This window comes from Oreochromis aureus, linkage group 22 (assembly GCF_013358895.1).
Source record: "Oreochromis aureus strain Israel breed Guangdong linkage group 22, ZZ_aureus, whole genome shotgun sequence".
In the NCBI taxonomy this organism is placed as follows: Eukaryota; Metazoa; Chordata; class Actinopteri; order Cichliformes; family Cichlidae; genus Oreochromis; species Oreochromis aureus.
Window position 1 is genome coordinate 34,936,525 of NC_052962.1, and position 23,912 is coordinate 34,960,436.

The 23,912-nt window shown below is 40.4% G+C and overlaps 1 protein-coding gene across 4 annotated transcripts; it reads right to left on the reverse strand.

Moving 5' to 3' along the window:
- Positions 1–1,370: 1,370 nt before the first annotated feature.
- LOC116311878 (cell division control protein 42 homolog) lies at positions 1,371–21,858 on the reverse strand. 4 transcript variants are annotated; one of them, XM_039605069.1, is made up of 7 exons: positions 21,746–21,858; positions 11,992–12,096; positions 11,269–11,341; positions 8,940–9,049; positions 3,376–3,573; positions 2,591–2,646; positions 1,371–1,912 (listed from the first exon to the last, which is right to left on the reverse strand). In XM_039605069.1, the coding sequence occupies exons 2-7, from the start codon at positions 12,094–12,096 to the stop codon at positions 1,903–1,905; spliced, it is 552 nt and encodes a 183-aa protein (XP_039461003.1). In that variant the 5' UTR covers positions 21,746–21,858; the 3' UTR covers positions 1,371–1,902. The 4 variants fall into 4 exon arrangements, with proteins under 4 accessions (XP_039461003.1, XP_039461005.1, XP_031584962.2 ...); XM_039605071.1 differs by lacking the exon at positions 2,591–2,646 and adding an exon at positions 11,540–11,898 and having other exon boundaries at positions 21,746–21,797; XM_031729102.2 differs by lacking the exon at positions 2,591–2,646.
- Between the last annotated feature and the right edge of the window lie 2,054 nt (positions 21,859–23,912).

Consider the following 23,912-nt stretch of genomic DNA (forward strand, 5'->3'; position numbering starts at 1 on the left):
ATCAACAAAGGTGTGAAAGCTGCTGAGAGAAAGATGGCTTCTTTATGACCGGCACACCAGGTATTATAGGAAAAGCCATAAAGCCTGAAAATGAAAACAAACACTGTTGTGACAGTGATGTACACTGTCACTGTCAGTAAAACAGCGTGCTTACAGGAAAGTAACAGTAATCTAATTACCTTTTTGCAATAGTTATCCCTTACATTACTCGTTACTTGAAAAAAGTAATGGGGTTAGTGCCCGTTTGTGGTCTACAGCAAGCAGAAGAAGCTCTGGACCCAGATTAGTTTGTCATATCCTCCTGAGAGACCCAGTCTTTTCATCTATGTCCTTTCTAATGAACATTAGTTTGGTCAATATCTAGTGACTTATTTGAGCTACACTACTAAGTCCTGATACGCTCAATAGAACACATGACATCTCGTGTATTGGTGGACTCTTTTAGCTCCAAACAGGCAGGAAATCACAACAGTTATACAGAAAATATGTTCTTCCTTGGTTCTCAGGAAGATATTTTATCAGGGCGTCAGTCTTTCAATTTTTCTCTCAATTTGATGTGTATTTGTGGAGTTCCATCTTCCTATTATATGAAGGCAGCAAACATCAACGGCCTTGTGACCACAGCTCTTGCTAACCACCTTTGCAATGGAGGCCTGGAACATGGTCCATTAAGACTCTGTACTAAACCTCACCTGTGATACAAGAGAAACCCTTTCTGGTGCTGGGCAGATGTGATTATTAACTTATCTACCATCACACCAAATTTGAAAATGATGTCATGCAAATGGAATGCTAGACTGTTAACAAAGACACAGACACACAAACAGAACTGATTGCATACTCCCTCCACTTATCACATTAACAAATGAAAAGAATTAGATTTTTATGATCCCTGAGAAATTCTTTGTAAAAGACATCTTCTCTCAGCGGCTCCCTTCAGAGGCCACCACAGAGGCTCACCCTGTTCTCAGCATCATCTGTCACACCAACTCTCTGCATGTCCTCCTTCACTACATCCATGAACCTCCTCCTGCCTGGGAGCTCTATCTTCAACATCCTTTGCCCAATATATCCACTATCCCTCCTCTGGATATGTTCAAACCACTTCATCCTTGCCTCTCTAACTTTGTCTCCCTCTGTTATACTCATTTCTAATTCTGTCCATGGTGACTCCCAGTGGATGGTATCTGCAGCCCTGCTTCCTCAATCACTGTGCAAATCTCACAGCAGGAATGTAATTCTCACCACTCTTAACTGAGCTCTCAAAATGGCTAAGGCATTTTTCATAACACAGACAGTTTTTTTCAAAACTTTTATTAAAACATTCCTGACCAAACATATTGGTCTAATGTACAGTAAAAAGTGTTCAGACACAAAAAATGAAGTGTAAACAGTTTATTTGAATAATTGCTGAAATGGAGAAAATCATAATAACGACAAAGACATAAATACAATGTGAGAATGTGTAACCAACTACTGTGCAGTTCACTAAAGTCACACTACTGTTGCTGTTGAACCTCGAGGCCTGCTTTCAAGTTGTTGCTGCTCAGCCGCAGCCTTGGGCTGGTTGCATTAGGAGATTTGATTTGACGATCCAGTGTGGGCAATGAAAATGAATGAATGGGCACATCAAGGCAGCTATGAAAGCAAGAGGATTTACCAGCTGTACGCTGCCTTTCTGCAACAGTGTTAAGGTGTGAGTAACCCAAAGTTAAATCACTATGACTTAACCCTCTAGTCCTATTTGGGTTAATATTCTCTTATCTCTAATCTACACCTCCACCTCCACCGTCTCCTCCTTGTTCTCTTCTTCTTGTGGCATCTATAGCAGGATGCAGTGCTTCTTGGATTTAGTATCTGGAGGCTCCAGAGCAGCAAGAATAGCCTCATCAAACACGTTCTTCAATCCTTCCTGAGAGAGACAAAAAAGAAAAACAGCAACAAAACAAACACATGAGAGAGGTTTAGCAAGTTAAAGCCGGTTGAGCTGTTTGTGTTGCTTTCTTCACGGGTGATAAGTCCTTGAACAAGCGGGCCTGCGGGTGCCAGAAGGACTTCCAGTTCTATAGAAAACAGCCTACTTTAACCTTAGTAAACACTTTCCTGGTGCCTGTACTGGGTGTAAACCCTAAACCAGATGACAACACAATTAACTCTAAAATACTAATGTTGAGTGATTTTCACCCATGTGAACATTTTACAAAACCTGCTTGTTAGTGTTCCAGGGTTAAAGAGATCGATCGAGCTGAACTCAGTGGGAATATACACCAATATACACATCTGTTGGCTTCTGTTGGTAGTTTAAAGCCAGTGTGAAGCATTCAGAATGAGAATTTGCACCATTAAGTCTGAGGCCATGGTTGTGAGTTGGTAAAGGGCAGCGTGCCCAGTCCCACTTGAGTATGAGTAGGAATGGGCATGAGTGAGTGGAGAGGTTTAAGTATCTCAGGGTCATGAGTGAGGGAAGAAGGATGGATTGGTGTGACACCGACAGTGACATGGACACAGTACCAACCTGTTGTGATGAACAAGAGCTGAGCATGTAAGTAATGCTGTCAATATACTGGTCAATCTACACCAACACCCTCACCTTTGATCACGAGCTTCATGTAGTGACTCAAAGAGTAAAGCTGCAGATGCAAGTGGCTGAAAAGTGAGATACAATGTGATAAAATGTCACTGTCATCTTCCTGTGGGCTCACTGATTAAAAAGGACTCAGTCATTCAAGACAGACTCAGCATCATGGGTGTCATGTGCCTCAGTCTGGTCACTCTTTTCCTCTTTCTTCTTCATCTGTGTGTGGATGTGATTATCTACTAACCAATCTCTGGAAACCCAGGAGAGGCACATGTTTCCCATCAGCAATCAATACAATAATTAACCCTGGGTTCCTACCGCTTGTTAACCCACCCTGACCTACTCGTGCTCTGCTGGCTGAATTGGCACAGAACTTTGGATTTTAACCTCCTAGGACCTGGCGTCCACATATGTGGACATCACATTTTGGGTTATTTAGACCAAAATACTCAATTTTGTTCTACAAGGGCCTGATATCCACTTACGAGGACATTATACTGCTACTGTTCTATTAAAATTTTAAAAGAATATCCTCATATGTTGCTCTGATTTTTTATAAAAACAAAAAAAATGTGGTAATTCTTTGTTTTTACATTCATTGGGCCCCAATATGCCCACATATCAAAGAGAAATTAAAAATGCATGCCATGGAAGAGTTCGGGTCTTAGGAGGTTAATGTACCTTTATCACTAATGAAAAGGTTCATATTTTTCTTAACTTTGCACCAAAAAACTTATAGATACCAGTGCTTGTTTCTCAGCAGAAAATCACACCAGCAGACTTCTTCTCCCTCGTACCTCTGTCTCAGCTGAACACTCCACGTATTTGACTGCCTTCAGCTCACGAGCCACTTCCTCTCCACTTGTGAAGGTCACAGCGTGTTGCTTTCTCTCGGCCAGCTTCTCCAGGGTGTTGCTGTCATCTCTTAAATGCACCTGAGTCCCGACCAACAGGAAGGGCGTCCCCGGGCAGTAGTGTGAAATCTCTGGCACCCACTGTGGAAAAATCAAGGTCAGGTTTGATGGACTTTTACTGCAACAACTGACCTGTAGCTGTGTGTGTGCGCGTATATCTCTGAAGTTAGAAACCAAACAAAATTAACTTTGAGTTTGTCATGACTAAATCTGGATTTAAAAGCAAGTTGAGTGTATTTTTGGATGAGTCTTTGAACAGGGGAGAAGAATATATTTCATATTTTGTTTAATGTACATATTAAACAAATATGTAAGACTGCTTTCTTCCATTTGCGCAACATCTCTAAAATTAGAAATATCCTGTCTCAGAGTGATGCTGAAAAACTAGTTCATGCATTTATTACTTCCAGGCTGGACTACTGTAATTCACTATTATCAGGATGTCCTAAAAACTCGCTGAAAAGCCTTCAGCTGATCCAAAATGCTGCAGCAAGAGTACTGACAGGGACTAGAAAGAGAGAGCATATTTCTCCTGTTTTGGCTTCCCTTCATTGGCTTCCTGTTAAATCCAAAATTGAATTCAAAATCCTGCTCCTCACATACAAAGTCTTAAATAATCAGGCCCCATCTTATCTTAATGACCTTGTAGTACCATATCACCCTATTAGAGCACTTCGCTCTCGCTCTGCAGGCTTACTTGTTGTTCCTAGAGTATTTAAAAGTAGAATGGGAGGCAGAGCCTTCAGTTTTCAGGCCCCTCTTCTGTGGAACCAGCTTCCAGTTTGGATTCGGGAGACAGACACCATCTCTACTTTCAAGATTAGGCTTCAAACTTTCCTTTTTGCTAAAGCATATAGTTAGGGCTGGACCAGGTGACCCTGAATCCTCCCTTAGTTATGCTGCAATAGACGTAGGCTGCCGGGGATTCCCATGATGCACTGAGTTTTTACTTTCCAGTCACCTTTCTCACTCACTATGTGTTAATAGACCTCTCTGCATCGACTCATATCTGTTATTAATCTCTGTCTCTCTTCCACAGCATGTCTTTATCCTTTTTTTAAATTATATTTTTATTGAAAAAAGGACTTGTTACAATAAAGTGCATTGATATTATTTAGTCAAAAAAAAGACTTTTTCTTAGTCCTTTTGTTTTTCATTCAGATAACAAAAAGTGATCTTGGTGGCTTGACAGTGTATACATAATGCAGCATGTTTAACTTATTTGCATAAAGTACATTCAATACATATTGTGAAGTAGAGGGTCGACCTGACATTATACCGTACATGGGACACCAATTCAGGGCCGGTGTTAGGGATGGTGCCCCAAATTCAGGGCGGAGGGGGGACCCAAAACAAATCCATTTATTCCATATTTTGTAGAATTTGTCTTTTTGAATTTTTAAGGAGAATGTGAATTTTTCCATTTTAAATATCTCAAAAACCACCTTAAACCAATCCTCAAGTGTTGGCTGAGTTGGATTTAGCCACTTTCTGGTTATTATTATTATTATTATTTATTTTTTATTTTTTAATTTGCTGGCTGCTAATAGATCTTGTAAGAGCTTTGTGTCCCCTCCCCGGACCGAGCCAGCAACCAAACCCAAGTACAAATTTACAAAATTAATATCAAATTTTATCTTAAAAACCTCACACAGAGTCTCATGAATTCCCAGCCAGTAATTATTTAAGTTAGGGCAGTCCCAAAAGATATGGTAATGATGTGCCTCATCTGATCTTCTCCAGCATTCCGCTGTCCCATTTTTATATTTAGTTTGATGAGGGGTTTAGAAAAATCTAATAATGTTCTTCCTGCAGTGGTCTCTCCAATTAATGAACTTGTTGAGTACCAATGAAAATTATAAATCTTCTCCCAGTTTGTTATACCCATCGCTGATTCCAATTCCCATTTGATCTTAATGTTTTGAGTATTATCCTTCTTTGCCTGAAGGAGCACATCATATAGTTTGGAGATTGCCTTTCTCAGAGAACCAACATATGCTAATTTAACTGTCTTAAGAATTCCTCACTCAACCGAGTTTGGGCTTGGGATATTGCAATGTTTGTTAAAATAATCCCGCGTTTAAAGAAACCTACTTGTCTTAGGCTATTTCCTGTTTGTAAAGATTGAAAACTCTGTAGTGTCCCTTTATGTGTGAAGGGATGGAGTGTTGTTAGTCCACTCTCTATCCAGGACTGAAATCTTCTATCACTTTCATGTGGTTTAAAATCTGTATTGTAAGTGCACCATTTAAATAGTTTTAGTATCCGTTCGCTACCACATATTTTAATCAATTTATTCCAAAGTTTTAGAGTGTGGCTTATCCATGTTCCTTTAACTTCTAAACGGTCTGCCAAATTTTTTATCCGCAATTGAGGCTTGTAGTTGATGTTGTATTAAATTCTATGGACAGTAAAACAAAAATTGCCACCAACTAAAAATAAAATTGTGAGCACTGAACAGTTCTCCCTCTTCTGACTCACTCACACAGTCTTCTTACTGACTTGTAGCAAGTCCGAGGGAAAGCCTCCAACCCAAAGTGAGTTGCAGGGCCCTCTACTGTGACAACAGTCATGATGGTCCTCTCCTCCTTTTGTCCCTTTACTTTGATCAAGTTGGTTAACACATTTATGTTAAGTCTGGCTCTGTATCTTGTCTTAATCCTAACTACAAAATTTTAGTAGTGATGACTGACGGTTAAGTTTAACCTGTATTATCTGGTGATGAACGTCTGAACACTTGCAATTTCTCTTAAAAGCTGCGTGACTTTGCCACCTCCCAAGTCCGCCTTGTTCACACAGACTGCCATGCTCCTCGCTGAATCCTCTCCCAGAGTGACACTGGCTTTTCAGTCAATTTTACCGGCAGCCCCCAGCTCACCATGTCGGCTGTTGCCTTTTCAACCGTGTCGTACGTCGTATTTCCATCTTCATAATGTACTCTCAAACGGGCTGGATACAGGGTTTGGACATTGTTTACCTTCAATGTACCCCTGGCTTCGGCGTGTTCCTTCTGCTTTTTCAAAATTGCAGGAGCGTAGTCATGGTCAATGCTGATTAGATGATTGTCCATAGTGAAACCTATTTTCTGCCATGCCAAACAATTACCTCTTCCTTCATTTTAAAACTCTGGAATCTAACAAGGATAGATATGGGCTTCGCGTCTGGTGAAGGCTGCAGTCCCAGGGTGCGCTCTTTCAGTGTGCTTCTCCGTTGAGGCAGGGATTCCCAAATTTTCTTTGAGGACTTTCTTGATAAACGCTATCATTGCTTTTGCGTTTCCTTTGGCTCCCTCAGGTATTCCATATATTCTCACATTCTCTCTCCATGAGCGGCACTCCTGGTCTGTTAGCCTTTCTTGTATCTGCTCTTGAATTCGCAGCAGGCCTGTTAACACTTCTTCCATATCTTATAATTTCCTCTCATTTCCCTTGATCCTGCTCTCAGCTTCATCCAGTCTGGCGTTTGTCTTTGTAAACTCTGCCTTAATTTCTCATCAATGTTCACGCAGTTCTTTAAGTATTGTTTTGTTCGTCACTTCTTACTCCGTGTTAGCTTCACCTAGCATGTCTTCGCCGGAGCTAACAGTAGCGACATCATGCACTAACACATTTGCCTCTTTTGTCGTTGTCATAGTGGTCTTCCTGCTTTTTTGTTTCGTGGCCATTATTCCCCTATCCAGGAGTTCACTGAGAATATTTTTCTTGTAGTAATTTGATTTTACTGGGTGATTCTTAAATTTTGATCGGGAGACTACAATCTAAGCTGACATCCCTTAGTTGCCCCGCCCAAACAACTTCATCCTTGCCTCTCTACTTTTGACTCCCTCTGTTACACTCATTTCTAATCCAATCTCACAGCAGGAATGCCATTCTCACCACTCTTAACTCAGCTCTCAAAATGATTGTTTTCTATCCTGTCTTCCTTCTCTCACCCCAACCGGTCACAGCAGATGGCCCCACCCCTCCCTGAGCCTGGTTCCGCTGGAGGTTTCTTCCTGTTAAAAGAAAGTTTTTCTCATAAGGGGTCATTTGATTGTTGGGTTTTTCTTTGTATGTATTATTGTAGGGTTTACCTTACAATATAAAGCGCCTTGAGGCGACTGTTGTTGTGATTTGGCACTATATAAATAAGATGTAATTGAATTGAAATTGAAACAATTTTTAGTTTGTTGATTATTCTACAAGTAATTGGTTCATACCCTTTTTGAAAAAAATGTTACATAACTTAATCTGATATTGGATTATTAAATATTTTAGCAAATAACTGCCCCGTGTGAGCATGAAAACATAATATTCATTAGACGTTTATCTCTCCCTAAAGTCCGTTTTGAATTAGAGACTGTAGTTATTTGTTTCAGAAACATCATCATTAGATGTCCCAGTGGTTAAAGATCACTAATTAAACAAAACAATCAAGATAAAACCAGGATCAATGAAACAAACTAAAGAGACGCCAACATAAAAAACCCCTCAAATTAAAAGCAGAGGTAAAAAAGTGAGTTTTAAAATGAAATTTAAAAGATTATGTTGATTCTGCAGTATGAATATTAAGTTGCAGTTTATTCCAGAGTCTTAAAACTGTGACTGCAAACTCCCAATTAAAATCGAGACCTCTGCTGCACTATGACCATCTGGCTAGAAGATCTTAGGGCTCTTTTGGGGTTAAATAAGTTGAGCAGCTTGGTTGAATAGCTGGGTACCACACCATTTAAAACTTTAAAAGTAAGGAAAATCTGTGTAAACCTGCTAAAAGTGGAGTGATGTGATCATGCAGCGGCATTTTGGACTAACTGCAAACGATGAAGAGAAGAGTGTTTCAGACCTTTAGTACAGAGGATTGCAGTGGTCCAAACTAGAGCTGATGAAGGCATCAACACATTTTTCAAGGTCTTTTGGAAGAAGATATGATTTTGTTATGGTGATTTCACATAACTGATTAACATCTGGTCTTTACAACTGCAGTCACTTGCTTCTCAGATTTAAAAGAAGTATCTACAAACACCAAGTTGATATGAAGTGTTTTCTCCTCGGTTTCATCTGTGATTTCAATAGTATGGCATTATGCAAATAGGAAGATGTGTATAAATATTGTCATTTTATAGATAATTCATTTTTATAGATATGTAGAAAATATATTTAATTTGATATTTTTTTTAAAAATTTTAGTAGCCAATGGGAACATGTTGACGGATGTTCTGATAAGGAATTTTTAAAACTTTTTTTCGAGTAGAACAACAAGACTTTGTGTTTGTTTGTTCGTGTTTTTTTTTTTTTTTAACAAATTAATGTTTTTTACAGGCATATTGCGGTTTCCTTTAACTGACAGTCTTCGAGAGTTTGTTGGATTTAAAGGGCGGCCAGTGAAGAGAATTGCCTAATTAAATTAAGAGTCAGTATTTTGAATCCCCGTCAAATTAGAAACAAAACACAGTTACCAACTAAACAAACCCTCTCTGTGATGTTCTTGAAAGATGACGGTGATACGACAGAGAAACACAGAAGCAAGATGTCGGTCTGAGGGTAGCTGAAGACTCGCAGTGTATCATGATCTTCCTGACCTGCAGGCGGAACACAACACAAGTTTCTGAACAACGGTGTTACCCCTCCCCCAGAAAATGAATTTCCAAGTGGAAAAGACCTGAACTGAAAAAGGGTGTTCCCCACTTTCTGTCATCAAAGGTTTGACTAATACAGGATTTTTGCTCACCTAGAGCTGGGCGATAAAACGATAACGATATGTATTGCGAAATAACTTTTTCTCGATAGAAAAATTAAACTATTGCGATAGGCCTCATCTCTCTTGTCCTCTTAAAAAAGAGAAGAACAGCCAATCCAAATTAAGTACCGCAGAGCCGAACTAATCACAGCCGCAGCGTCACGTCACGTGACTTGTTATGTACAGCACAAGTGCCAAGCCGCACATGTGTATTTGTTTGGGAAGCAGCCAGCCGCCGTGCCGACCGGGAAATGGAGGAAATGAGTGTGCCGACTAGAGAAAAATCAACCGAGAGCGTGAGCGAAGGTTACCGAAGAAAAAACGATGATGGTTCCAATGCCGGAGAGCTTGTCGAACGGAAGGGCCACAGAAGTTCCGTAGACAGAAGGTATTTTCGCTATTTCAAGTCTGACAAAAAACAGAGTAGCGCGCACTGTAAATTGTGCCGAAAGCAAGTCTGGAAATACAATAAAGCGGTGCATGTTCAATCTCTGACTGAAAGCGCTAATTCGTCATTCGGCTTTTGTCAGACTAAAGTAACTGTTAAAACTGTTTGAAAAGCTAAGCTATACAACAAGGAGAGATTGAGAATTTCCTTTTAGTTCTCAGTTTATTTGATATTGACAAAAGTTAGTCAATTTTGTCTGTTCTTCTGTAAAACAAACTAAGATTTATTTTTAGAATTAATATTTTGTTTCTAAGTGGAATTGACAATTTAGTGGTCTGTTTTGTTTTTTCTGTTTTTAAACTTAAACGCTTTAGCGGCTGCCTTTTGTGTAGTTTGCAATATTTGCCTTTATTTTCTGAAAAAGTCTCATGTTCCTTAAGTACATCTACCCTGTTTAACTTATTATGGGAAATAAATATTTAAATCAAAACAAGCTGCTGATTATTTCACATTTTACTTGTGAGCAACGGCACATTTATATCTTACAAATATAGTTATTTGGCTTATATCATGATATATATCGTTATCGCCTGAAATGAAAAAACAACATATCGTGATATGAAAAAATCTTATATCGCCCAGCTCTATGCTCACGTATGTCTGTGAAGGTTCTCAGTCATCCAGGTCATTGTAGTCTAAGGAGACTCAGCAGTCCATCTGCATCTTAAGGACAAAGGTCACTCTTTCGAGGATGCCAATGTTCACATTTTGGACAGAGAGGACAGATGGTTTGAAAGAGGAGTGAAAGAGGCCATCTATGTCCACTGTGAGCGACCATCTTTGAACAGAGGCGGTGGTTTACGACACCAACTGTCTGCCATCTATAATCCAGTTTTGAGTTCCCTCCCCAGACGCCTTAACGCCCACTCACATCCTGGGCCATCTGACCTCAGGAAATCACATGATAGGGTGGGGCCAGGTTTCACAATGAGCTCACCCGAAACCCTGGCTGATTAGGACCCACACCCGCTTTCACACCTTGGCTCATGTGATTAGGTAGAGGATCATTAGGGGGGACACTCCCACAGGGGGACACTCCCACAGGACTTAAATCTGGGACTCTCCGCCATTTGACCTTAGAACTGAAGAAGATTCTCGGATGAGAGGTGAAACGTCTTCAAGCAACTTAAAGAAGTCCAGACGCTTTTCTTTCCAAGCTCCTTAGACTAAGATGACTGAGAACCTTCACAGACATTATACAATAGATTTTTCTTTCTAAGATTTTTGCTCACCAGTGACTTCATCAAAGGTGCTAATGAGAATAGGGCTCAGTGGAAATCAAGTATACAAAATTGAGATTTCATGGGTTAAACACTGAGACAATATTGTCTAAGTTTAAAAGTTTGATTAGGTAGAGGATCAATAGGATCGTCTAGGTCCATGATCCTGTTGACTCCCATACTATACAGCTTAAAATCTGGGACTCTCCACTAATTGTATTTAGAATTGAAGAAGCTTCTCGGATGAGAGGTGAAACATTCACAAGAAACCTAAAGAAGTCCAGATGCTTTTCTTTCTAAGCTCCTTAGACTAAGATGACTGAGAACCTTCACAGACAGTATACAATAGATTGTTTTTGTATTTAATACACTGAGTTTCGATGTACTTTTTACCTGTAGTGTCAAACAGTCCCAGACTGTACATCTCTCCACCAACAATCACTGTCACAGCATAGTTGTCAAACACCTGGAGAAGACAGGGAACAAAAGTTAAACAAGACATAAACAAAGATAAGTAAACATGCAAATGCAGCAGAATCATTACAGCATGACTAACCAGAGTCAAACTGATTCATGAAATGTGCTGAGTGCTTTCATGAATATTAGTTTGCAGCTGTTCAGGTAGGCAGATGTGTCATGTCTTACTTTACTCCTCCTTACTCACGTTCAGGCTTCTGCCACGTGTGTTAAAGCAGCTTATCCCAACATTCCTGGTAACCTCGGCTCTGGATGTGAGTGGATGCAGGGAGTGTTTTATAGCTGCTGTGCTTATTTGAATACTTACTTTCAAACTCCAAACACACTACAACAGAAATTGGTCCACACTGTATTTGTGAGAACACAATACACAACCCACTTTGATTGGTTTTGCATGTATGTGCGTTTGTACTGTCTGTCTTTAGTGTTCTGTAGAGTTCAGTCACTGATCTGCAAGTATCACAACCTGTGTGACACAAAAGAGCGGTTCAAAGGAACCTGAAATCTGACTGGTGTATGTCTGCAGACTTTCATGCCACGAGTTTCCTGCAGAGAAAAATGTTGTTGTTGTTTTTTTTTTTTTAGTAGCTTTTTTTTTTTTTTTTTTTTTTTAAATTTGTGGTATTTAAGCCTACTCACTGTGGGTATGTATTCTTCCTTTAAGGTTGTGCCTGTATAGCTCAGGAGCAATTCATGCTTTCCTGAATCACGATCACCTACCACCACGAGCTTTATAGTCTGCATCTGAGAGGTAGGAGAAAGAATTTTTTTAAAAAGGAGCAAAACTGGGAACAAAATAAACCGTAAAGACAAGTAACTGATTTGTGTCTCATCATCATCATCATCACCTTTATTTATAAAACACTTTAAAACAACCACAGCTGACACGAAGTACTGTGCGTTGGAACTATATAATACATTTACATAAGATATAAATAAAAGAAAAAAGGAAAATAATTAATTAAACAACTAATTTAATTACAAGAGAAACTAAGTCTCACTGAGGTTAAAAGCCAAAGAATAAGTGGGTTTTAAGACATGATTTAAAAGAGGACAGTGAAGGGGCCTCTAACGTGCAAGGGCAAATTATTCCATAATTTAGGAGCAACATTAGAAAAGGCCCCGCACCCTATGAGCTTCCTCCTGGATCTCGGTGCCTTCAGGAGCAGCTGGTCAGCTGACTTGAGAGACCGACAGGGTGTGTAAGGATGAAGAAGCTCAGAAAGGTAAGGCGGGGCAAGATTGTGAAAGCATTTAAAAACAAACATAAGAATATTAAAATGAACTCTAAAAGGAAAAGGCAGCCAGTGCAGAGAGGCCTGCACAGGGGTTATACAGACGTGGACAAAATTGTTAGTACCCTTCAGTCAATGAAAGAAAAACTCACAATGGTCACAGAAATAACTTTAATCTGACAAAATAAATAATGAATACAAATTCTATGAACCCTAACCAATGAAAGTCAGGCACTGCTTTTCAATCATGCTTCAACTGAATTATTTAAAAAATAAATGCATGGAACAGGCCTGAACAAAAATGATGGCTGCCCTAGAAAAGAATGGAAATTTTAATTGAAGGTGTGTCCACTAATCAGCATCACAGGTGTCTACAATCTTATAATCAGTCAGTGAACATATATATATATGACTCCAGGTAGTAGTGATGGGTAGATGAGACCTCGTGAAGCGTTTCAGCACATTCCCCAAACTGTATCGATACTGTGTCGACACAGTGTTGCTGTTTTGCTCCATACTGACACCTGCTGGACATTAAGTATCATTGCAGGGAACTTGAGACTCAAACAGACACTGATTCAATGACCTAGTCATACGTGTATACACTGTAAGGTATTGTATTTTCCATGGAATCATTTTATATCTTTTACATTTCAAATATTTTAGACATCTTTAAAATATATTGTGAATGACATTAAGTGAAAATTAAAATGAAAGTACTGTGAACATAATATTACCCATTTAAATGTAATTGACTCAGAGTTTATTATAAATTTCTATCCAGAAAAATAAGTTTATCCATTGTTTTTGCATTCAGTCTATTGCGGGTTTTTTTTTTTTTTTTTTTTTTTTTGGCACCATTTCCCCAGCTTTGGAAAACTCACAGGCACAGATGAAGCTGGGGTACACAAACTGTAAAGCCAGGTGGAAAAGGTTCTGATAAGATGTCTTCCTATTCCCTCAGTACCTTAAAGGATCCTCTGATGTTGGAATGTTTCTCTCCGACACTCTCCACAATACTAAGGGGTTGGCAGTCCTTTATAATGAAATTCAGGACTGCCTGGCCCAGAGCAGTCTTCCTAGATGCTTGATTTCAAAATAATAAAACGCATAATAAAAAAAAATATGATAAAGCTGTTCAGTGTCTATATAGGCCTACCTGTGTTCATTCTCAGTGTGTTTGTCTCCTCATTTTCATGTTTGGCTCTGTAATGCCTAAACACTGAGGAGGTGTTCTGATAGATTACACTGAAACAAAGACAGACAAACTATTACCGTATTTCCAGTTAAAAGATCAAAATGATCCCACACAGCAGAAACATTTCTTTTTCTTTCGGGCTCCATTTTGTTATGGAGAGATGTGTATTTATTTATTTATTTTTATCTTTGCGAGAGTAATTTTGTGTTTTGTTTTTTTTTTGTTTTTTTTGGTGGCGACTCATTCCGTTGGCAGATGCGGATGCGGTACCTTTTAAACACAGCTTGGCGCGTTGGCAATGAGCGATACAGCAGCTGTATCGATCACGTGACTTTTTCTTAAAGCGACGCACGCACCGATACAGGCTTCACTCTGTGAGCTTGATACAAGCGTCAGTGCGTCAGTGTTGCTGGACCCATCACTACCAGGTAGTCACTGCGTTGTTTGGTGACATGGTGTGTACCACACTCAACATGGACCAGAGGAAGCAAAGGAAAGAGTTGCCTCAGGAGATTAGAAAGAAAATCATAGACAAGCATGTTAAAGGTAAAGGCTATAAGACCATCTCCAAGCAGCTAGATGTTCCTGTGAGTACACTTGCACATGTCATTCAGAAAGTTAAGATCCACGGGACTGTAGCCAACCTCCCTGGACGTGGCCGCAGGAGGAAAATTGATGACAGATTTAAAAGAGAGATAATCTGAATGGTAACAAACGGGCTCAGAAAGACTTCTAAAGAGATCCAAGCTGAACTTCATGCTCAAGGAAGTGTCAGATCGCACTATCCTTCGTTGTTTGAGCTAAAGTGGGCTACATGGGAGAAGACCAAGGAGGACACCATTGTTGAAAACAAATCACAAAAAAGCCAGACTGGAATATGCCAAACTACATGTTGGCAAGCCACAAAGCTTCTGGGAGAATGTCCTGTTGACAGATGAGACAAAAATGGGATTTTTTGCAAAGGCACATCAGCTGTATTTTCACAGATGGAAAAATGAAGCATATCAAGAAAAGAACACTGTCCCAACTGTGAAACATGGGGGAGGCTCAGTTATGTTCTGGGGCTGCTTTGCTGCATCTGGCACATTGTGTCTTGGATCTGTGCAGGGTACAATGAAATCTCAAGACTATCAAGGGATTCTAGAGAGAAATGTGCTCACCAGTGTCAGAAAGCTTGGTCTCAGTCGCAGGTCATGGGTCTTACAACAGGACAATGACCCAAAACACAGCTAAAAACACCCAAGAATGGCTAAGAGGGAAACATTAGACTATTTTAAAGTGGCCTTCTCTGAGCCCTCACCTCAATCCTATTGAGCATCTTTGGAAGGAACTGAAACATGCAGTCTGGGAAAGGTGCCCTTCAAACCAGAAACAACTGGAGCAGTTTGCTCATGAGGAGTGGGCCAAAATACCTGCTGAGAGGTGCAGAAGTCTCATTGACAGTTACAGGAATCGTTTGATTGCAGTGATTGCCTCAAAAGGTTGTTCAACAAAATATTAAGTTGTGGGTACCATCATTTTTGTCCAGGCCTGTTCCATGCATTTATTTTTTTAAATAATTTAGTTGAAGCTTGGTTGAAATGCAATGTCTGACTTTCATTGGTTAGGATTTATAGAATTTTATTTATTATTACTCTTGTCAGACTAAAGTTTTTTTTTCTGTGACCATTGTTAGTTTTTCTTTCATTGACCGAAGGGTACCAACAATTTTTGTCCACGTTTGTATGCTCTCTTTTACGAGTTCCTGTTAGGAGTCGCACAGCAGCATTTTGAACCAGCTGATGACGTAAGAGCAATGACTTACTCACCCCCACATAAAGTGAATTACAGTAGTCCAGATGGGAAGAAATAAAAGCATGGATCACTGTTTCAAGGTACTCCCCTTAAATGATAAAAACTGGACTTCACCACTGTTCTGATTTGGTTGTTGTCCAATTTAAAATCACTCCCAACTTAAAACCAAGGTCAGTAACAACAGGATTAAAATAAACTTCCAGATGTCCGAAATCAACAGAGGACTCACAGGGACCACTAGGTCCACACACGTCTGTTTTGTTTTCATAAAAATTTAGAAAGGTTAGAGCCAATCAAGTTTTAATGTCATCTAGACATGTCAAGAGAGGTTTTATGGAGATGCCATCCTCCTGCTTTAGTGGCAAATAAATTTGGCAGTCATCAGCATAATGAGATCCTAATGAAAAGAGATCCCATGCCTTCTAAGGATGGAACCCAGAGACAATAGATAGAGCAAAAACAGCAGTAGCCCTAAAATTGAGCCCTGTGGGACGCCGCATGACAGAGAAGCAGAAAATGATTCGGAACCGAGAAGGCTGACAGAGAAAGTTCTGTCTGCCAAATAAGACCTAAACCAATTAAGTGCAGTCCCAAAATTACAATTTTTTTTTGTTAAGGCAAAAAATTACGTGTAAAACTCTGTGCTCAGGTTCCCTGGCTGTATTTGTTTCAACTTAAAAGTACGAATTTTGACCCAATTTATCTGTCAATTACAAATTTAACAATCCAATCAAAGAACAGATGGGTTTGACTGTTGGAGGGGTGCTTTACTGAGCTTCATGTCCTGGAAGGGTAATATAGGGTAGTATTAGCCTGTAGCTCAGGTGGCAGAGCAGGTCAGCCACTAATCAGAAGGTCGGTGGTTCGATCCCAGGCTGCATCCTGGCTGCATGCCAAATATCCTTGGGCAAGATACTAACCCCATGTTTGCCTACTGGTGGTGGTCAGAGGGCCCGGTGGCGCCTGTGTCCGGCAGCCTCGCCTCTGTCAGTGCGCCCCAGGGCAGCTGTGGCTACAATGTAGCTTGCTATCGCCAGTGTGTGAATGTGTGTGTGACTGGGTGAATGACTGAATGTAGTGTAAAGCGCTTTGGGGTCCTATGGACCAGAAAAGCGCTTTACAAATGCAGGCCATTTACCATATTTCTATGTGAATATCCCATAAGGGTCATACAAGCAGGGGCGGTCCTGGCCTGTTTGGTGCCCTGGGTGAACACTGATAAAATCTAAAATTTTGTCTTATTATTTTTGTTCTACTCAGTTTTATTCTCTTATATCCAGTTGGCACTTTATCATCACTTGATTAACTAAACAGGATTACTCGTCATGACTCGGTTGCTGTCCACAGTCAAAGTGAATGAACATAGACTTCAGTCTGTCTCCAGGTTTCCTGGAATGACTTTTTAAATCGAGCAGATGTCGCTGTTGAGCGATTCACCGAAACAGTGTCAACAGCAATAGGGGTGGGTTTTTATAATCGATTTATCGATTAAAATCGATTCTGGCTTGGATAACGTAAAATCGATTCATTAAAATCCTGAATCGATTTTTTAATATAAATTTATTTTGCCCGAAATGCCAGAATCTCAGGTGAAACCTCACAAAATTTCAACAACCACCAAACAGCTAAAACAGTAAATGAGAGCAGGTACTGGGATCTGCACAAAGACGTAAACACACAGCGCGGACCTGCCGACGGATCAGAATCAGTGAGATGTCGCCTTTCTCACGATCGGGGCTGAAAGCCGACAGCTCGCTGATTCTGATGTTTCGGCGGTCCACGCTTTGTGTTCACGCCCTTTTTGCGCTGATTCTAAAGCTGTTAGTTTGATCTCTCTCCAAACAATATTGACCGAACCAGCAGCAAAAGAAGATCCAAACTACACTTCACATAAACATCGTCATGAATTCACTCTGATTTTTACTGTTTTGCTTCCACCACGATGCACAGCTCTCTCTCTCTCTCCCTCTCTCTCTCTCTCTCTCTGTACTTCAAGAACAGTTTCCCATCTAAAAATCTCTTTTTTTCATTATTCGCTTGCTTGTTACGCACAAGTCTACCGTTGTTTACAGCGCTGTCGGACGCGTTTTTTTCCCCCTTTTACATTCTTCCGAAAAGAAAACCTAATTTCTGCTGTTCAACGAACCAATTTAAACTTTTTAAAATTATGCAAACTGCAAAACGCTTAACCTTGTCTCTAATAAAACCGCTGTAATGTCACAGGTAACGTTCATATGTTGATTAATGGTTTTCTTTCGTTTTTGATGTACTGCAGAATATTTTTATAAAATCCCAGGCCAGGAAAATCACCTTCATGTTTTTCTGTGTTTTATCTTCAGCTTTAGCTACTTTGACACAAAGGCATCTGCTGTGATGCTCACACCTTTGATAAAGTCTTGCATGTGTCAGCTTCCTTTTTATAGATACAGAAATATGTAAATGTACTGATCTGAATTATAATATTTCTGACTGTCAAAATTTCCCAGATTTAAATCGAATTGAATTGAATCGAATTAAATCGAATCGTGGATCGAATTGATTCGGGACCTTGTGAATCGGAATTGAATCGATTCTAGAAATCAGTGACGATACCCAGCCCTAAACAGCAAGCAGAAGAAGCTCAGTCTGGATCCAGATTAGTTACTCAAATCCTCCTGAGAGTCCCAGCCTTTATATTTATGTCCTCTTTAATGAACATTCGTTTTTGGTCTATATCTATTGACTTATTTAAGCTACACTACTAAGTCCTGATGCGCTCAATAGAACACATGATATCTCATGATATCTCATGACATCTCGTGTATTGGTGGACTCTTTTAGCTCCAAAAAGGCAGGAAATCACAACAGTTGAACAGAAAATATGTTCTTCCTTGGTTCTCAGGAAGATATTTTATCAGGGCGTCAGTCTTTCAATTTTTCTCTCAATTTGATGTGTATTTGTGGAGTTCCATCTTCCTATTATGTGAAGGCAGCAAACATCAACGGCCTTGTGACCACAGCTCTTGCCAGCCACCTCGAACATGGTCCATTAAGACTCTGTACTAAACCCACAAACAGAACTGATTGCATACTCCCTCCATTTATCGCATTGACAAATGACAAAACCCCAATCAGCTGATTTCTCATGTGCAATAACTTTAGTCCATTTACTGAAGCCGCACAACTTTCACTCTGTCATTCTATGATTATTTTCTGACTTACAAAGCCTTGGAGTAAATAGAGATGGGTATAGAATTAGATTTTTATGTTCCCTGAGAAACTTCTGAAAAAGACATCTTCTCTCAGCGGCTCCCTTCAGAGGCCACCACAGAGGCTCACCCTGTTCTCAGCATCATCTGTCACACCAACCCTCTGCATGTCCTCCTTTGCTACATGTATGAATCTTCCCTGAGGCCTTCCACATTTCCTCCTGCCTGCCAGCTTCATCTTCAACATCCTTTGTCCAGTATATCCACTATCCCTCCTCTGGACATGTTCAAACCACTTCATCCTCGCCTCTATAACTTTGTTTCCCTCTGTTATACTCATTTCTAATTCTGTCCATCCCGTTGACTCCCAGTGGATTGTATCTGCAGCCCTGCTTCCTCAATCGCTTTAGTGCAAATCTCACAGCAGGAATGTCATTCTCACCACTCTTAACTCAGCTCTCAAAACAGTTAAGGCATTTTTCACAACACAGACAGTTTAAAAAAAAAAAAAATTATTAAAAACCTCTTGACCTTGGAAAGAGAACTACAAACATATTGGTCTAATGTACAGTAAAAGTGTTCAGACACAAAAGTGAAGTTTGAAAGATTAATTTGAATAATTGCTGAAATAGAGAAAATCATAACAAAGACAATATATACAGTCTGAGAATGTGTAACCAAATACTGTGCAGTCCACTAAAGTTCAAGGTTCAAGGTTCAAGGTTCTTTATTTGTCACATGCATAGTTATACAAGTATAACACACAGTGAAATGTATCCTGACACACTCCTCGACATGTGCAAAAAAGGAGGGGGGGGGGGTAGAGGAATAACATTATAAATATATATATACATTGGGTGAATGTGCAGTAGTAGCAGCAAGCAGGTGAATTCTGTACATTAATATGAATAGACATCTGACTATTTTACAGAATGGACAATATAAACATATTTAAAGTTAAAGGAGTTGAGTGTCTGGAGGAGAGTCTCAGTCAATTAGGGCCCGGATGGCTTGAGGATAGAAGCTCTTCTTGAGTCTCTCTGTCCTTGCCCGGATGATGCAGGACCTTCTACCAGATTGTAGAAGTTGGAACATTTTGTTGCCGGGATGGGACGGGTCCTTCAGTATCTGCGTTGCTCTAGTCCGGCATCTCCTGGTGTAGGTGTTCTGAAGCGGGGGGAGAGCAATCCTGCAGCAGCGTTCTGCTGTACGGATCACTCTCTGGAGAGCTTTTTGGTCCTTCACACAGCTGTTCCCACACCACGATGTGATGTTCTGTGTGAGGATGCTCTCCACAGCGCCTGTGTAGAAGATCCTGAGGATCTTTGGAGAGACCCTGAACTTCCTCGGTTGTCGGAGGTGGTACAGGCGCTGCCTAGCCTTTTTGGTCTGGACCTGAATGTGGGCAGCCCATGTCAGGTCTGAGGAGATGTGGACACCAAGATACTTAAAGGACTGCACCCTCTCCACTGGAGCTCCATTGATGATAATGGGCTTGTAGTCTCTATGCTGACTCCTTCTGAAGTCCACCACCAGCTCCTTGGTCTTGCCGACGTTCAGCTGGAGGTGGTTGTCCTGGCACCATGATGCCAGATTCTTCACTTCGTCCATGTAGGCCGCCTCATCGTTGCTGGAGATGGCGCCCAACACCACTGTGTCATCAGCAAACTTCACAATGGTGTTGGAGCCGTGGGTGGCCACACAGTCTGAAGTGTAGAGGGAGTAGAGCAGTGGCGAGAGGACACACCCCTGTGGTGCTCCTGTGTTGATGGTGATGCTGTCGGAGACACACCTACCCACCCTCACCACCTGAGTTCACACTACTTACTTTCAGCAGCCACTTTATTGGGTACGCCTGCTCTACTAACCTGTTCCACTTGTTAGTGCAGTTAACCCATATGAAGCCTGCTTTCTAGTTGTTGCTGTTCAGCAACAGCCTTGACAGCTAACATATCTCAGCATTTCAGCTCCAGCTTTTCACCACTTCTTCACACTGAAGCTTTTCTACAAGCTGCATGAACACACAGCGAACGCGATCACATCAAGGCAGCTATGAAAGCAAGAAGATTTACCAGCTTGCTGGGTTCACTCTCTAGGTACTCTGGCTTTCTGCAACAGTCTCAAGTTGTCAGTAACCCAAGTTAAATCACTATGACTTTGGGTTAATATTCTCTAATCTACCCTTAGGCCCCCTCCTCGATTCAGAGATTCAGGTAAATGGCCTTCTTGACTCCCTGCTCATACCAGCGTTCCTCCCTGTCCAGAATGTGTAAATCCTCATCATGGGGAGGTTACATCTTTCTACATTTTACAATGCTGTGATTGCAGCAATTCTCCAACTCTCTGTGAATGGTACTCATGGCCATTGATCAATGGTCTGTGATCAGTAGTTGTTGATTAATGGTCATGAGAATTTGCATATTAATGATCAAGGAACTGACCTCACAGCCAATTGTTCATTCAGTGGTGTTAGTTTCAGTCACTGTGTAAATGTACTGATTATAAGGTTGGGGAAACCTGCAGTCAGCTGAGACTGAAGAAGTCAGTTGGATGAGTGACGAAACGTTTCTCCCACTGAAAACATTACGTCCAGATGAACAGAATCAATCTTTTGGGAGTTAGCATTACTTCTGTTCTAACAAATAAATAACGAAACACAATATTAAATAAGACGTCACTGAATTTATTGCTAGTTTTAAATACATTTGACTTTCAATGTAAAATGATAGTAAAGTGTATGAAAAAGATCAAAGGAGCACAAGTTGTAAAGATTTTTGGTTTCCAGTTAATTTAAGTCTCTAACTATTACCTAACTCATCTTGTCAGTCAAAAACTGATGACTGACTGCACAGTGTTAGATAAAGGTCTACACAAGATGTAACTGGTTGTAAAATACAATATGCACAATTCAAATAATACAAAGCAAAGGAATGCTTGCCTGATATAGTCACAGAGGTGATTTGTGGTGTGTGGCCTACCTCAGTATCTTCTCCGGGTCAGTCAGGAGCTTTTCAGTATAATTCCAGCATCAGCGTCCTCGCGCTGTCACGGTTCATCAGTATTTTAACACTGCTCTGAAAGTTGTTTGGCCTCTCAGCAATTATAGCAATAATAGTGACTCAGAGGCTGCCTAGAAAATCTTCTGAGCGTGCTCCTGTTTTATCATCCAGTCGGTCCTGTTCTGCACTCTTTTCAAAAACGAAACTACCGGTATGTCAAGTTGTAGTTTATGTCACTGACAGCGCCTACCTTTTGTTCTACCTGTTCACACCTGTGTGATGCATTCAAGTTCCCTTCCTCACTTATTTCACGAAGCATTACTGGCTGACTCCCAGTGGATGCAGGGCTGGACTGGGACAAAAAATCGGCCCGGGCATTTTGACTAGAGACCGGCCCACCAGGTATTATGGTAAAAACCATAAAGCCTTTGAATGAAAACAAACGTCGTTGTGACAGTGATGTACACTGTCTTGTTGGTATATATGTATCAATCTAGAACTTAAACCTACACCATCCTCCCTATTCTGGTATTCTAAACAGTACTTAGCCGAAACCCAAAGACTGCTTGGTTTACCTCCTGAACTTTCTACAACACATGGAGGAAACCTGAAATTAAGACAGAGAAGACTAGAGGTGAGACATGATCATTACTGAATATTAAAAATAATAAATGACAGATTTAGTGATATTTTCATAAACTATTTATTTACCACATCAATAAACAGCATGGCAGGGCAAAATATTTTTTCTAACATGGCAACCTTTAAAAAGTGAAAGGAGACAGAAAGAAAGGTGAGAAAGAATAAAACTTCCTCACTCAAAACTTGCCATCAAAACTTAATTTTGATGGTATTTTACACACAGTACTGGTACAGTATCTAGAAAATGTGGGAAAATACTGGCATCATATACAGTACTTCTGAAGAAATTATGTTGGGACCCTGAAAAAAAATTACTATGTACAATAATGGATTTCTATACATTTGACATCAGATGAATACTTTGGTTGTATGATTCAGATAATTATTTGTTAAAAGCTAGAAATTTTAAATGAGAATAAGAAAGAAACGTATTTTTTTGTTTCCCCCCTTTCCCTCTTAATGCCCTACCTGGCCCCCCCTGGCAAAACTTTGCTAGACCCGCCCCTGCACAGTTACCAGCTGTCAGCTACTTCGAAAAGGATCCTGGTGTTATTTGTCTCTCAGAAACAGTTCATAACTTCCCTTCAACCCTTCATCCCTCCAGCAAACATCAGCTGATACTAGAAATTAATATTAAATAAATTCTAACAACAGCTCATCAAGTTTAAAGGTGCTACTGTTGTTTAACGCGACCTCCGCTGGTTTGCTCTTTCTGACGCAGAGAGAAAAGCCGATCAGCTGATCGGGACAAATCGCGTTGCTTTTCACCTCAACTTTAAAGTTCGACCTCCTCGGCTGTAATTGGTCCACCCCAGAGTCGATCATGACCAACTGGCCAATACACCACTATTCATTTATACCGTTGAAAAAATAAAAGAAATAAAACCCCATCGGCCCATAAAAACGAAAAATCACGAGCGGCCCACCGGGCAAATGCCCGGTATGCCCGATGGCCAGTCCAGCTATGAGTGGATGGTATGTGCAGCCCTGCTTCTTCAATCGCCTTTTCGCAAATCTCACAGCAGGAATGTGCAAATTCCCTGCTGACTCGGCCTCAGGATATCTACAGGCAAGAATCAAGCGCACCCAAATGAGCACATCAGTGGTCATGTGGCAGAGCATGGCAGTAACGCAGTTTTGTGTGATTCCGTGTGTGTTAATAAAACTGTAAGTGTTATTACCTTTGACAGGTTAACTGCTATGATAATAGTTATAGTTGTTTGTGCAGGGTTAAAGCTAAAGTTATGCCTCGGTACTCTGACATAGTAGGTTTATTTAATTATTTAATTAATTTGCACTGAGTCAATACCAGTGGCCTAAATCTCCTCCAATAATTACATCCCGCGGTTAAAGGATTTTTCTGTTGTTTATTGTTTAGTTTAATTATTGTTAGCTTGCCACGTTCTTGCCTTCCCACTAGCAACTTGGAAGATATGTGCTATTTAGCCAACTTATGGTCTTACAGCGACCCCTTGTGGACATTGTGAAATATTGCTGTGTCTGA

Coding starts and splice junctions, on each gene's coding strand:
- LOC116311878 (XM_031729102.2), bottom strand. CDS start 12,096: ATGCAGACTATAAAGCTCGTGGTGGTAGGTGATCGTGATTCAGGAAAG. Junction 3,574..8,939: donor TCAAGAACATCACAGAGAGG/GTTTGTTTAGTT, acceptor ATTTTTCCACAG/TGGGTGCCAGAGATTTCACA. Junction 1,913..3,375: donor AGTGTTCAGCTGAGACAGAG/GTACGAGGGAGA, acceptor TGTCTCTCTCAG/GAAGGATTGAAGAACGTGTT.